Here is a 16,459-nt window from a genome sequence, read left to right as displayed (position 1 = left end):
AAAAGATGTTTGAATGCATGGATTGAATCATGGGAACCGTCAAACCACTTGGTTGGGATGTGGTGTCTGAGTAATGTTTTCTTTGAAAATACTCTTCACTCTTATAAGTCCTTATTTGATGGTTGTTTCCCTCAAACAACCACTGAAGGCAGCGACTCTGTCTGGTCACTACTATATCCCCACAGCAAGCTCAGTGGCTGGCACGTATAGTAGACCCTTATATTTCTTGAGTGGAGTGAATGCCAAGGAAAGTTTTGACAGGAACTGAGGAATAACTGAATAAGGCATGAATATGAGGTGCATAGGTGTGCTGACCAACTAGTATGTGAACCCTCGAGCAACTAAGCAAATATGTGTAAAGTGACTAAATGAAACTGTGTCTTAACTTACTTATTTTGATACAGCTTACCCTGACGTCTCTGTTTCTCAAGGATTGTTAGTATCTTAAATAATTGACTCTATAATAGTGAAGAGAATAAAAAATAGTGAAGAGGAAATGTGGAAAGTTAGTTATCACAGAATATTAAAGGAGGAGTAACTGTGAATTCCAGGGTCTGACCTCTCTCATATCCTTTATTCTTTCTTGTAAAACATTGATCACAACTTGTACTTATTTATATGTGATTTGATGTCAGTTTCCCCACTGGACTGAAAGCTTTATGTGAGCAGAGACCATAGGTGTATCCAGCCTACTAGTATGAAGCCTAACGTATTTGTTAGATGAGTGAATGAGAGGATGCATGGAGGAGAGCTCTTTACTCATCCCGACTCCCAATCCCTATTTTGGTGGTGATGCTATAAAGTCGCCCAGGCAGCAGAAATGAGAAATACCTTCCTCTGGGGTACCTTCACCTACTTTTTAAAAATAAATAATTAATTTGAAAATTGAGATATAATTGACATAAACACCCTTCACCTACTTTTATTCATATACTCTAATAATGAAATGGGTGGGTGTTCAGAGAATAGTCTCTGGTTCTAAGTGATAGGTGATGTGGTTTTACAATTTGGGTGATTTTGCAGTTTATAGGGTAAACTGAAGTATAAAAATACACCAGTAACATAGGTGTAATTCACTGCTGCAAAGATGAATATTCTAATTATGAGCATGCTAAGCTTCACATAAGGCTAAAACCCACACTGTTCCTTCTCTTCCCAGTAAAACACATTCTCCAGTTTGAAGCTAGAGGTGGTGTTGTCTATTGCTCAATTGAATTGTATCTGCTTATTTCTTCTGGGATTGGTACCTGAAGGTTAATGAGGAGGAAAAATGTACCAATTATTATGAGATCAGGCTTTGGGGATTTATAGAAAGAACAGAATTTGGAGTAAGAATATACTATCTGAAATTAGTTTTAACAATTAATATTTATGAAATAAGTGTGCTAGGCTATGTTTAAAAGAGAACTTAGAAGATGATGCATCATATCAAGTGCATTAGATTTAGATAGAAAAGTCACGGAAGTGAGCCTAGGGATACCGGATTTTATCTGTTTATTAAGTTGTTCTTTAGCCATTTTTTTCCCCTTGACATTTAAACCTTCAGTAGTAGACGACAAATAATTTTTCTGGAAGAAGTGTGTTAGAAAATGAAAGTCCTCTCCTGTTACAAACTTTTAAACAAATTTAAAACAAAATTTTTAACTTAAAAAGATTCAGCCATTGTTCAGTACACACCAAAGGATGATGTGCTTTAAAAGCAGTTAATTGGGAGCATCAAAAGAAAGGTGAATTAAATCTGCGCAGTACTAGTTACTCAGCATGATTTATAATTGGCATCATGAACATGGATGGAACATGTTTAATTTTCCAATGTAAAGTGAATTTAAGTTACGCCAAAGTAGCATTAAATGGGGCAGCAGTTGTTAACCTGACACTACATTAGAATCATCTGGCAAGCCTTTGAAAAACCCTGATGTCCAGGCCCCACTCTAGACCAATTGAAGACATTCTCAGATGATTTTATTTGGGAAGTAAAGGTTGAGAATCACTAGAATGGGGGAAAGAATACAAGGATAAGAATACAGAAGATTTGGTTCCAGTCCTGGCTTCTGTTTTCTAGTATTTTGTTGAGAATTTTTGTGTCTGTGTTCATAAGGGACATTGGTCTGTAGTTTTGTTGTGATGTCTTTCTCTGGCTTTGGTATCAGAGTAATGCTAGCCTCATAAAGTGAGTTGGGAAGTGTTCCCTTCTCTGTTTTCTGGAAGAGTTTGTGAAGGATTATTATTAATTCTTCTCTTAAATGTTTGGTAAAATTTACCAGTGAAGCCATCTGAGCCTTGGTTTTTCTTTTCTCCTCAAAAAAAGGAAAATCTCTTTACTTTTTATAGGTCTCTCTGGATATTCTGTTTTTTCTTGAGTCAGTTTCAGTAATTTGTGCCTTTCTAGGAATTTGTCCACTTCATCTAAGTTATCTAGTTTGTTGGCATATGGTTCTTCATAGTGTTCCCTTTTAACTTTCTTACTTACTATAGTTGGTGGTAATACCTCCTTTTACATTGCTGAGTTTTGCATCTGCTTTATGTCTCTTTTCTTGGTCATTCTGACTAAAGATTTGTCAGTTTTGTTGATATTTCTAAACAAAAACTTTTGGTTCCATTGGTTTTCTCTGTTTTTCTGTTTTCTGTATAATTCCTTTCTGCTTTAACTTTCTTTCTTCTACTTACCTTGGGTTTAGTTTGCACTTCTTTTTCTAGCTTCTTAAGGTGAAGGCTTTATAGTATGTATTTGAGATCTTTCTTCTTTTCTGATATAGGCATTTAAATCTATGAATTTCCCTCTAAGCACTACTTTAGATATATCCCATAAATTTTGATATATTGTTCAGTTCAAAATACTTTCTAATTTCCCTATTATTTTTCCTTTGACCCATTGGCTACTTAAGAGTGTGTTGTTTAATTTCTACATAATTATGAATTTCCCAAATTTTCTTCTGTTGTTGGTTTGTAATTTAATTTCATTGTAGTCAAAGAATTTACTTTGTATGATTTAAATCCATTTAAACTCACTAAGACTGATTTTATGGCCTAGTATATGACCTGTCCTAGAAACTGTTCCATGTGTGCTTAAGAAGAATATGTATTCTGCAGTTGTTGGGTGGAGTGTATTCAAGTTTTCTATATTCTTGTTGATTTTCTGCATATTTCTTCATTATCAAGAGTGAGGTAGGGCTTCCCTGGTGGCGCAGTGGTTGAGAGTCCGCCTGCCAATGCAGGGGACACGGGTTCATGGCCCGGTCCGGGAAGATCCCACATGCCGCAGAGCAGCTGGGCCCGTGAGCCATGGCCGCTGAGCCTGCACGTCCAGAGCCTGTGCTCCACAACGGGAGAGGCCACAACAGTGAGAGACCCGTGTACCGTAAAAAAGAAAAAAAAAAAAAGTGAGGTAGATTGTAATTCATGAGGAGATAAATCAAAAGATTCCTTATTCTAAATCATTTAAGTAAGTATCATGAAATTGAATTAAAACAAAATGGAGAAATCTTCTAGTTTTTTTTTTTTTTTAATATTTATTTATTTTGTCTGCGCCGGGTCTTAGTTGCATCATGCGGGGTCTTCGTTGCCGCTTGTGGACTTAGTTGCGGCATGTGGACTCTTAGTTGCCACATGCATGTGGGATCTAGTTCCCCGACTAGGGATCAAACCCGGGCCCCCTGCAATGGGAGCGCGGAGTCTTACCCACTGGACCACTAGGGAAGTCCCGAAATCTTCTAGTATTAGTTGTACCTTAGGAATGCCAGAAATGACATCTAATTTATTTTCTAGTATATTCGTCCTTTTTATTTTAGTATCTTAGTATGAGGGTCACTTTTAATTCTCATGAAAACTCATGCTTTCAAACTTAACTCCAACCAGGCCAGTCTTTCAACTGATCATTTCTGGGTAGTAATTTCCTCCTCTGAAGTATGAAAACCTCCATAACTTAGGGTCAAATATCTTAGCAGGGGTGGGGTGGGGAGAGAAAAGATTTTTGAGAAGGCTTGTTTGCCTTTTGCTCTCCTCAAGCATCTAAACCTCACTGAGTTTCTGATACAGCACTTTTTGGACTAGCATATAATTTCTGGTCAAGGAGCATTTCCCTTATTTGTCAACAAGTTTATTTTGGAGCCTTTTTGTAACATAAATAGTCTGAAGAGCTGTGATCACATTTTGTCATTTGATTAGTTTGTCATTTGATTAGGTTTCATATCCAAATTTAAAGAACTGAGAAAAAGATTCATCAGTGTTTCGAATAGAGCTGAGTTAATGGAATGTTCCTGCAGTCAGAATCTTTGTTGAAGAGGTCTTCATCCTGAGCAAAGGACGATGCAGAGGGAGTGTTTTTGTTCTTTCCCAGTCATTCCCATACTAACCCTTTCCTCTTCTTTTCTACTTCCCTCATAACTTATACTTTGCCTCCCTATTCTAGAAGCCATGGTGAAATCAATAATGGGTAAATATGAATAAGGTAGGAGCAACCTACTGAGCTGCACATCTCCCTTTTCAGTAAAATCCAGAACTACTGACCAGTGGAAGCCATAGAGCTGGACTTGAGAACACAGCACTTATTTTTGCTTTTTCTTTCCAGACTCAGTTGACCCAATTGTTTGATGTGTTCATTTCTTGGGCATTATCCCTTGAACACCATCAGTATACCTCCATGGTCGTACAGGGCAGAAATATGTGAAGTTCCTTCCCTTGCTTTGATTTCCCAAGTAGCCAGTTATTCAAATAGCAGTTGATCACCTGTGTTTGAAACAAATGGAAAACTTGATTATTTTCATGGGGAATGGAGAACCTAGGTTCCCCTACTTTACGGTTTGTTTCTTTTTATTCCAGTCCTTTTCTGGCAGGCAACTCAGTTGATTCACCATGCATCAGCTTTAAAGACATCTGTTCATCTATATATAGGCTGCTTGCGCAGACCCATTTAGAAACAGATGATATATTAAATTTGTGGAATTCAATAACAGTGAAGGTATAAAGATGCATGCTTGTGCACAAATAGGTATTTTTGTTTAGTTTTTATTGACTTGGGGAATGGAGAGGAAATCTAAATGGTGATGTGCAATAACATTATACGTAATACATAATATACATAATACATAATATGGTGTTTACTGAAAGTCACTTATTAAATGATTTGTTCTAAAATGAATAATCCTCAAGGCCTGGAAACATAAAGCCATTTTATTTAGAGTGCTTAGAATTAAGAGGAATTAAGATAGACTAAGGAAAGGGGAAATTCATATAAATATGCATTTCTTTGTAGCTGAAAGTCTTAGAAGAAGGATTGTTGTATATATACAGAGCCAGACAGATACATTACACCATAATTCTGAATTTACTGCTTAGGGCTTTTATTTTCCTCCTTATAAACATTGTTAGGGTTAGCAGGGGTTATGCAATGTATAAAATAATACATACCTACAATCAAATTATAGCAATACCCAGAGTATACTGATAAAGGGTTAATTCTATTATGTAAATGGGAAACTTGGTCAGATTTCAGATAAGCATAGGGTTTGGAGTTAACTGCTGAGAGGCACAAGATGGAATTTTCAGATAACTGAACTTTAATTTCATTTAGTTTTAGAGATGGAAAAGGTTTATTAGATGAACCTTCCTCTTTGACCTAGAGCTGTTTAAAAAAAAAAAAAAGCTCCATAAAAAGCTCGAATCAGAGTTAAATTTTTGCTTTCATGAAGCAAGAAGTTTTTCAGTCAGTAAGTTTGCATAATGGATCCCTTATGGCCCTATCTGTATATGGGTTTTTAGGAAGGCTGATGATTGATACTTCAAATTATTCTTGGATAATAGAGTTTTCATTAGTTATTGTTTTTTTTAAGTGTTCAGACTTACTGAATTGCATTAGGTTTCCCTGTTCTCTGAAATCAAATCAGTTTGTTATATTTAATCCTTTTCTAATAGCTCATCTTACACGGGGCCTTAGAAACACTCTAAAAGATGACAAATATATGCCCTTTTTTCCCCTCTTACTTTATCCTGCCTGGCCCTCCTCTTTCTTTCTTCCAAGGAGACATGTGGCACAGTATTAAGTACCTTCACTGTAGTGTCACAGCGACCTGGTACGAATCCTAGTTGCAGCACTTTTGAGCCATCTGACCTAAGGCAAAAGTTTAAAGGTTTGATCCTTAGTTTTCTCATCTGTAAAATGGAGATAATAATTGTACTATTCGCACAGGGCTTCCCCCCACCTTCAAAATTATTTAATTACAAGGCTGGATAACTGAAAAAGAATTTTCCATTAAAAACAGTTTCAGAGCTAGAAAGTATCAGTAACAGGTTATGACTCTAGGGCAGTGACATGATTGAATAGAAGTGGCTTGAATCTTATGGATGCATTAATCTAGATTCGATGTTGGTTCAGACATCTGTTTACAAATTAAAACAATCTGTCTTGAGTTTTGTTTTCTTTCCGTGTCCATAAAATGAAGAGCTTTTCCTGATCACCAGTTTTTCATAAAACAGACAAGTAAATCTCGTGGCGCTAGCCAGAAAAGTTTACACCTTAGGAACTTCATAGCAAACTGGCCTCTTTCAATAGGCAGACAGCAACCCCTCATTTAAAATGAAGCTGTACATCAATTGGTGACATTCATAGCTTCATCCTTCAACCTGCAGGATGCTGGTAGGATTGTCAGGTTTTAACCAAGTCATTTTCCAGCAAACATTCTCCCATATGTTTTGGAACTTTCCTTTGCATCTTAGTCTCTCCACATAACAGTTCCATTACACAGAAAGCCATTGTTCCAAGCACCACAGAGCAGCTCCCAAGTCCTGATGTAAAAAAGAGGGCTTTTTTTTAAATTAAACAAGTAAAAAGCATGTCAGTCACTTAACATAGGGCTGACACATAGCAACACTCAATGACCCCTATTATAATTTTATTTTATTATTACTACTGCTGTTGATCTGTAATTTATTCTGAAATCAAGTTCTTAGATTAAATTTATTTTACTGAAACTGATCACCCAAACTTCTTTGACCCTGGCCTGAACCATCCATTTCCCTCATCCCCTTTGCCTTACCACGGAATGAACCCAGGTGATCATACTCCATGCCTGTTTATCTTATTAGCAGCACAGGCTTCCAAAAGACCCTGGAGAAGCAGAGAAGTAAGGAGCCCAGGTTCTGGAATCAGAACGCTTGGGTTCAAAACCTGTTGTACCTCTTATTAGTAGACCACCTTAGTTAACCTACTTAATCTCTCTGGGCCTCATTTTCCTTACCTATAAAGTAATAATACCTATTCTCTCCATAGGGAAGTTATGAAGATTAAGTGAGTTAAAACATGAAAGAATGTAGGACAGTATCTGGCACAGAGCACATGTTCTATAAATGTTAGCTATTAGTGTGGCCGTTGCTGCTTTTATATTTTATTCTGCAAGGCTGTCTTTATTTTTAACAATGTTAATCTGCAAATAATAATAATACCCTCCTGATTAGATTTCTCAGGCTGTATGTATCATCATTTAGAGATCCAGTTCAGTTTAAGAAACAGTTGTTAAATGCTTACTGTGTATTAAGTGCTCTTGGGGGGTGGTTCATAGATTAGTAAGATATATTCCCTGCCCCCCCCCCCCGCCCCAGGAGTTTATAAACTGGTAGGAGAGAGAAGATTTATTCAGAGGGTAAGTATTACACAGGGCAAAATATCACTCTACTTTTTATAACAGATAAAAGGTAGCTCACAGGAGGCCTGGAGTAATTCTCAGTGCTGGGGAGGAGTGAGTTAGGAAGGTCAGGTGAAGAGTTGGGCATTTCCAGGTGAAGTGAATAAGGAGTTGGGAAAGTTCATGGTACCTGGAGGAAGAGTGATTGGACAGTCTTGATCGGGGTGACTGAGAGTGGGCAAGACACAGTGCTGTCACTGCAACACGAGGAAGCATAGTAAACTTGATGAAATAGGAGCGTAAGGAGGTGGCAGAGTTGAAGTTGGCTCAAAAGTTTTAGTATTAGTTCTGGGGAAGAGGGTAGTGATACCATTAAAGAGAAAAAGGATGGGAAGTAGATTAGGTTTTGAGGGGGAAAGATAGGTTTTGGACCTGCTGAATTTGAGATATAGTCAGGAGAGACTAGTTACGGTTCTGCAGTTTTTGGAGACCTTCTTAAAAACTGCTTTGTGGATGGAAAAGGCAGACATTAGAGTAATATGGTTCCTAACAGATACAGGTCCCCCTCAGATGTGACTTGCAGGGACCTTATAATTGAAGACTTATCATATAAGGGAACTTCCCTTGACCCATGAGATCCTCTTAACCCTCCTTTTCTGGACATTTTCTCACTTAGTCTCTGAATGGAGGCTATGCCTTTGTCATTCTGTATGGTGTGCAGTGGTAATACCATTTAGGTTTCACTGGCATTTGAGATAGAGATAATTGGCTTTTTACTTAAAAAAAAAAAATCCTATTAACTTGTTATATCAAGTCGTGTTGCCAGAGTAGAAATAGTAGAAACACCCATCACCCTCCCTTAGTCCGGATGTGCTTTGAATCACCTAGCTTTGTTGTTTCATGTCAACAGAAAAAGGCTCTAAGTGAAGAGGAAGAGGCAGAGAAGAGTTATCTTAATGGCAAAATATTTTCTGGTCCATGGAAATCCATTGCTTGCTGAAAATAGGTATAATTTTTAGATACAAAAGAAAAGATTTTACAAATAACCAATACTTCCTGATCTATCACTCGCTATACTTATGGTGGTAAACATTTGCTACCAGAAAGGAGGTGTAGAACATCTAGAAAGCTTTTTCTGCTGTGCGGTGGTCCTCATTATGTTTTCTTTGAGTTAAGAATTTGTGTTTTTTTCGTCTTGGAGGAGGACACAGTGTTGTAGAAGGTTTTGAACAAGAGGCAAGACTTTGGTACTTTGTGGATTGTTATCACCCAGCAAGACCCTTTGCAACTTCCTCTCGCCGCCCACAGCAGAATACGGAAACCGTGCTGTATCAGGCCACTTCTGCAATTACAGTCACAATTAAAGGGGATCCTTCTTTCACGCTACACCCTTCTGTTTCGAGGCTTTCTTTGCATTTGAAAATGTGTCTTTTGTGGTGGAATGCCCAACTGAGCCTTGATCTCCCCTCTCTCTTTGCTGCCATGCAGTGCTGCAGTTGAAGCTCCAGCAGCGCCGGACGCGGGAGGAACTGGTGAGCCAAGGGATCATGCCGCGTAAGTACCACTCTCTCTCCCCCTCTCAGCACTTGATAGAGTTGCTTTTAGGATGCGGTGTGTGTACCCAGTATGCCACGGGGAGAATCTAACAGAAAACAAGGCCTATGGGGTTCATTTTTCACTGCTTTCTTTGTCATACTTTTCTAAGTTCAGGGCCTCTCAATCAGTGATAGTTAAGAGAACAGCCCTAATTGATCAAGTTCAGTGAAACAAAAAACGTTAGGTTTAACGGTACCATTGAATCATCCTTAGCTTCTGAATTGCACGTTTTAAAGGGTTTCTACGCCCTATTATACTTCCCTTTATAGGAGGAACAGATCTTGAGCTGGGGTACTGTGAGGAAAAACACTTCTCACATGTGTTTTGCTTTAGTGTTCGGGTGCTTGGGAAGAGACAGCCCTTTTCCATCTAGTATTCTGAGTCAACCCCAGTTTTATTTAGAGTGAGAGCCTCAGATATACCCTAAGGCTGGCATGGGGATGAGTGTGCCTGAATGGAGTCATTGATGGGGGTATCGCAGGGCTGGGCTTGGTGCAGAACTGCATCACTTGGGAGAAATAAAGCCAACCTTGGAATCTGTTAGAAGTAAGAAAATTTGCTTTTACTACCAATAGCCTTATAAAATGAGTGGAAGCTGAAGCCAGCAAAATTTTGCTTTTTTTGACATTTCTTTTTAAGTCATCAGCAGAGAGTTAGGCTCTCCCTCTCATTTCTTTTATCTTTATGTGTTAACTGCTACTTGGACACACCCTAATGAAGTAAAAATTTATATATCATACAACAACTTCTAGCTTCATAGTGGGAGAACTGACGTTTTTCACCTTAATGCTGCTAACCTACTGCTACTGTACTTTCCTAATTCTCATTCACTCATTCATTCAAAATATTTGAGTACCTAGTGTGTGCCTGTTGATACAGGAAGATAAGTTCAACTCCTGCTCTCAGGAGTTTTGTACTTAGAAGACTGATAATATAATAAACAGGGAGACAAACACAATTATTTCAAAACATGGTAAATGCTATGAAGTAAATTAACTGGTTGGTATATTAATAAATAATAGGAATGAGATGGAATCACTTTGGAAAAGTTGGTCAAGAAAGGCCTTCTTGAGGAGGAAATATTTGAGCTGAGATCTGAAGGATATGATGGAGACAGTCATTCAGAAGCAGGAAGAGGGCCCAGGAAGAAGGAAGAGCAAGTGTAAGGGCCTAGTGCAGTTAAGAGCCTGGCATGTTTGCAAACATCAAGGAAGCCATTGTGGCTGGGCCTGGTAAGTGAGGAGAGAGTAGGGGCCTGTTAAGATTGGCAAGGTGTGCGGAGCCAGAATGAGAGCCTTGTCAACCACGAGGAGGAGGTAGGTTCTGCTTTAACTACAATGGAAAGCCATTGACGGCTTTTAAGCAAGTGAAGATGGGATTTGATTTACATCGTGGTAATACCAGGTCCATGTCTAAGAGCTAGAACTTCATAGCAAGTATAAGGAGTCTGAGGTCTCTTTCTGTCCTAAGTGTCAGCCAGGAAACTTAAGTCTCAAATTTATATCTTTTTTAAAATTGCCATTAACTACCAAACAATTTACCCACATGCCATCTTCTTCTCTGGCCTTCCAGTGAAGGACTCCCCATCTTTAAAGTGTGGATCAGTTAATGTGATCAGGTAGGGTGGTGTTGTGCTTTACAAAACACTCCAGATCCGCCAATCTATATACAAACCTTGTAGAGGAACAAGTTACCCAGCGTCACATGGCTTTCACCAAGACATCATGCGTTTAGTGTCTACTTTTTGCTTGGGGTAGTCCTAGGTGCTCTAGAGATTAAAGAAATGTAAGGCACAGGACTTGCCCTCAAGACATTTAACAGTTTATCTGGGTAGTAAGATTTGCCCATACACAAGATAAAGAGCAATTCAGCATTGACCTGTGGGGTGCTGACTCTAATTACAGTACTGGTTCTGAGAGCATAGTGCTACCTCTCAGGATCTGTAGTATGTTCAGGATCCAAAAGCCACACGGAGGATGAGTGCCTTGCATTCGTCTTGCTGCCTTTCATTTGATACCAGGGGCTACTGGAGATAACTGTTTAATAAGATTTATTGTATACAGTCTCCTTGCTTAGCATTTCTTACAGTATTCTGTGTTGTTAAGACAAATGATGCTTGAGTATTGCAGTTATCTGCTTATATGTTTGTCTCTCCAATTAGACTGTGAGCTCCTTGAGAAAGTATCTTATTTATATTTCTGTCCCCAGTACCTGGCACTGAATGAACGAATGAATGAAGACAGCCAGTTGTAAAGTGGAGTGTGTGTGTGTGCGTGTGCGTGTGCGTGTGTGTGTGTGTGTGAAAGAGAGAGAGGGAGAGGATGAAAGACAGACACAGATACCACTCTATTGCAAACTTGTTGGAATTCTGGGCATGGAATTTGAAACAACACTCCTGTTCTGTCAGGAGCCCGGGTTCTAAAATATTCTGAATATCTAATTGTGTGCTTTGGGTGGTTCTCTGTATCTGTGAAGTGAGAATAATTGCCCTTCTTATAGGAATAGAAATGCCCTGCTTCTATGAGAATATTGCATCTTCCCTCATACAACAAGCCACCTTCAACTATGGGCACAGTTTGGTTTCCAGCTTTTCTAGTGAAGAAAGTAAGAAGCAAACTTTTAGATTATGAGAGAGAGTGTTGAGGCCTGGGAAGAGTTTCAGGTGTGAAGTTCCCTGCTCATCAGCATGCCTGCTCATGTGCAGATAGGGTCCTGAGTTCCCAAAGATGAGGCTCTTTTTTTCCCCAGCCCCTCACGCTCTGAGTAACACCACTTCCTCACCACAGCCCCTCACCACTACCCTAACTCTCATTATAGCCTCCAACATTCTCTGCCTCCCTGACATCCCCAGCAATTCCACATCTCACCCTTCACTCATGTCTTTCAAAAAAAATATGAGTAGTGCTGGGGGCAAATCATAATTGATCAGCCATTTGTTGATTATTGGAGATTTGGAGACCTGAAAAGATACCATCTGGTTTGAAGTGCCCATTTCCATTTCCATCTTGCTGGCCTGAGGAGTTTCTGAAAAGTGCCTTTATGTTTAAGTTTGTTGTACGACTTAGGAAGTAATTAGGACCTTCAAACCAGAGGAAAGGAGCAGTGTAGTCACGGCTATATTCTGCCTCATCATTTCTGATAATATCTTTTATCAAATTCTTCTCATCCCAATCTTTCTGTAGCTCTAGGAAGAACCCACCCACCTCGTTTCAGAGAACCCTCATATGCAGCTCCCATGTGTGGCTGGCTTCCAGTTCTGACATCATATCTGTAGGACATGATGTTTTCAGTAGCTGCCTTGCTGTCAGGGTCATTCATGTTTTTGCATATTGTTCAAAGTTGGGCTACGGCCTTCCCATAGAATTCAGGGGATTAAAGAATCCCTCAATTCGCATACACCTCTTTCTGCTACTTGATGTGCTCTGTTCATGGCATCTAAACTATGGGATATAAAAGTTGGTTTCTGATGTGCTTTTAAATAGAATCATTTCCCAGAATCCTTCTTTCTCATCCTGTAAACATTTGTCTCGAATTTAACACTACTTAAACCCTACCAAATGCAGAGTGCCAGATAGCAAAGGATTACATATTCCAGGCCCTTAGCTTTCTTTAATGATGTCTGAAGCTCTGCATATCTTGAGGGAGAGGAGAGATGGCACAGATAGGAAGCTGGTGTTTAAGTACAAAGATTAAGGAATGCTGCTGTATCTAGGATGAAGATTCATAGAAGAGGTGGGTCATGTGTGGTACACTTTGTTCTCAAACAGAGCTTTCCCCACAGCCTTTCTCTTTGACATTTAAAGTGTACAAGCCATAAGGTTAAGGTGAAAATTAAGAAAAACATTCTGGCAATGAGAGCTGCTGCAGAGGAATAACATTTTAAAGGAAAACCTGGAAATTCTCCTGACCCAAACAAATGAGAAAAAAAGTCTCCTATAATCTTTCTAGATATGAGAGAAGAATCTCATTTGTCTGTTCCCTCTCCACCTTTTGTTATTCCATTGTGAATCCTTGAGAAAAAGCAGAGAGTAGCGTATTTCTAATGCTCCACTTACCCCTTACCAGGCCATTATTGCCCCATGTGCATGTAGTAGGAAAACCTTGGTACCTTGGCAAAAATGAGGAAATCATTATGTTTGTCCAGTAGATTAAGGATCTTCCTCCATTTCTCGGGTGAGCTTGTTTTTTTCATTTTAAATGGTGTTTCTGTGCACTCAGCCTCTGCCATTGGTGACACTTACTTCTCAGTGGTTGGGAAAATCCGAAGGGTGTGAGGGCAGCACAACTCAGAGAGGGCAGCCACTGTCAATCCAGGGGACTGTCAACTGCCTGGCCCCTGAGAGGCCCTCAGACATGTTGCTGGGTGAGAAAGTGAGCCAGCTGGCCAGCTAGTTTTGACTGATTTATATATCTTCTAGTAGGCCCTGTGTTCTCACCCTGAAACTGGAAAAAAATGGCCTCGTGTAATGGAGTTCCCGCAGCTCTATTTTTAATAAACTTCACCACATCTTGATTCCCCAGCCCTTCAATTCTACGGTTTGATCCCTTTGTCATGCTTCAGCCGTCGGCATTAGCCAAGTGCTACACAGAGACAGTACGGCCCAGTTGCAGCACTGGTAGCTAATCTAAGCTGTCATTTTACTGGCCCCCACGTTAGCCGAAAATCTCCTGTTCATCTGACTATAGCAGTCTCTGCACCAACAAGAAATTTCTTCTAAACTGTGACAGAAGGTTATTTAATGGCTGGAAGTGTCAGGATTAATTATTGCGATCTCTTTTCCTCTGTAGCTAAAATTCTTAATAATGATATTTTTGCTATTTGTAACTTGGGGATTATTTCTTATATTATTCTTGATCAAGTGTACAAACGGAGTTTCAAGATTTTCTTTCCTGAGTACATATGGATAAAAATCTATTTTGGTGAAGCTCTTTTAAAAGTAACTTTTGGTGTTCTTAACCCCTGAGAAGGTAAACCAACCTCCTCAGACCTCAGGATTTCTTGTAATGAGAAAGAGGCTATGATTTAACTTCGTCACTCTCAGTCCGTCTTTATTAAATACTGAGGTGCCGTGGCATCTTTTCCCCCAAGTTACCATGAATTCAAAAGAACTAGCCTTTATACCAGCTCTGTCCAATAGCACTTTCAGTGATGTTAGAAATATTCTATAACACTAGCCACTAGCCACATGTGCTATTGAGTGCTTAAATGTGGCTGGCGTGAGTGAAGAGCTGAATTTTTAATTTAATTTAATTTTAATTAATTTAAATTTAAGTAGTCATATGTGGGTGGTGGCTGTTATATTAGACAATAGGGTTTTAGGCTTTATTCTGCCACTTAGGAACAAGGTGATTTTAGGTAACTCACTTAACTTTTCTGAACTCAAATTCTACTTTTATAAAATTCTTATCTAACATGGAAACAACCTAAATGGATGTGGTGTGTGTGTGTGTGTGTGTGTGTGTGTGTGTGTGTGTGTACACACATATACATACAGACAATGGAATACTACTCAGCCATAAAAAAAGAATGAAATAATGCCATTTGCAGCAACATGGATGGACCTAGAGATTATTATACTAAGTGAAGTAAGTCAGAAAGAGAAAGGCAAATACCATATGATATTGCTTATATGTGGAATCTAAAATATGACACAAATGAACTTATCTGTGAAACAGAAGACGACTCACAGAGAGAACAGACCGTGGTTGCCAAGGGGGAGGGAGGTGGGGGAGGGATGGATTGGGAGTTAGCAGGTGCAAACTATTCTATGTATGTATAACTGAATCACTTTGCTGTACACCAGAAAATAACACAACATTGTAAACCAACTATGCTTCAATAAAATAAATTTAAAAAAAATAAAATTCTTATCTACCCCACAGTTAACTTAGAGAAAAATGAGATGATGTCTTGTTCATGCTTTTGAAATACAGGTAGAAGTATTTGCAGTTAAGAGTGAGAACATTAGCTTGGATCTACCATCTTGTGAATCTGAAAGCAGCTTTTTATATGTATATATATATATCTCATTAAGTTCTGTGAAAACCAGTATTTGGGAACAGGAACTATCTTTTTTTTTTTTTAAGCATCTTTATTGGAGTATAATTGCTTTACAATGGTGTGTTTCTGCTTTATAACAAAGTGAATCAGCTATACATATATCCCCATATCTCCTCCCTCTTGTGTCTCCCTCCCACCCTCCCTATCCCACCCCTCTAGGTGGTCACAAAGCACCGAGCCGATCTCCCTGTGCTACGCGGCTGCTTCCCACTAGCTATCAGTTTTACGTTTGGTAGTATATATTAGTCCATGCCACTCTCTCACTTTGTCCCAGCTTACCCTTCCCCCTCCCCATGTCCTCTCAAGTCCATTCTCTACATCTGCGTCATTATTCCTGTCCTGCCCCTAGGTTCTTCATAACCTTTTTTTTTTTTTTTTAAGATCAGGAACTATCTTTCAGTAAATAAAATCCTTCTTAATTTCACTTTCCTCCCTACCCTTGGATTAAAAAACAATTGCTGAAAATTACTGACTCAAAGAACCACTAGTCAACATGGTACTCTGTTAAAATTGTTCCCCTTTTGGTTGTATATTAACGGGACTACTATTTTATTAGCTTGCCCTCTCCATGGTAATGTATTTTTGTTTTTAACCTCTCTTAAAACAAAACAAGTGAGTGGCTGGGTTGGGAATAATTTTTTTTTTTTTTGATTTTGGGGCAGCTTGCCAAGAGACAGAAATGTTCACCGGCAGGGACACTGGTGATTCCAGAGCAGAAGAGGGTCTAGTGTGAGGCTGAATTTGCCACCCATCCCCCTTTTTGTAAATCTTACAAAGATTGAAGATGACAAAATTGTAGGCTTCAAGGAAATGTCATTTCTTTTGCTTTTAAGTGAAGTGTTACAATGTCTGAGACGTTCTTTTTTTAAATTTTAATTTAATTTTTTTATACAGCAGGTTCTTACTAGTTCTCTATTTTATACATGTTAGTGTATATATGTGAATCCCAATCTCCCAATTCATCCCCCCATCCCCCCCCGGCCCCACTTTCCCCCCTTGGTGTCCATACATTTGTTCTGTACATTTGTGTCTCTATTTCTGCCTTGCAAACCGGTTCATCTGTACCATTTTTCTAGATTCCACATAGATGCGTTAATATACGATATTTGTTTTTCTCTTTCTGACTTACTTCACTCTGTATGAGTGTCTCTAGGTCCATCCACGGTCCGAGACATTCTGTCTCAAA

At 39.0% G+C, this 16,459-nt stretch overlaps 1 protein-coding gene across 9 annotated transcripts in view; it reads left to right on the top strand.

Moving 5' to 3' along the window:
• Nucleotides 1–16,459, top strand: part of MRTFA (myocardin related transcription factor A) — a 210,600-nt gene that overhangs the window by 152,690 nt on the left and 41,451 nt on the right. For all 9 annotated transcript variants that reach the window (XM_067698181.1, XM_067698180.1, XM_067698182.1 and 6 more), the window contains one exon: nt 9,105–9,170. In XM_067698181.1, the coding sequence (XP_067554282.1) occupies nt 9,105–9,170 (66 nt within the window). The remainder of the gene's footprint in view (nt 1–9,104; nt 9,171–16,459) is intronic.

This window comes from Pseudorca crassidens, chromosome 11 (assembly GCF_039906515.1).
Source record: "Pseudorca crassidens isolate mPseCra1 chromosome 11, mPseCra1.hap1, whole genome shotgun sequence".
NCBI lineage: Eukaryota > Metazoa > Chordata > Mammalia > Artiodactyla > Delphinidae > Pseudorca > Pseudorca crassidens.
The sequence above is the reverse complement of the archived record's forward strand: the minus strand, read 5'-3'. Positions and strand labels throughout refer to the sequence as shown.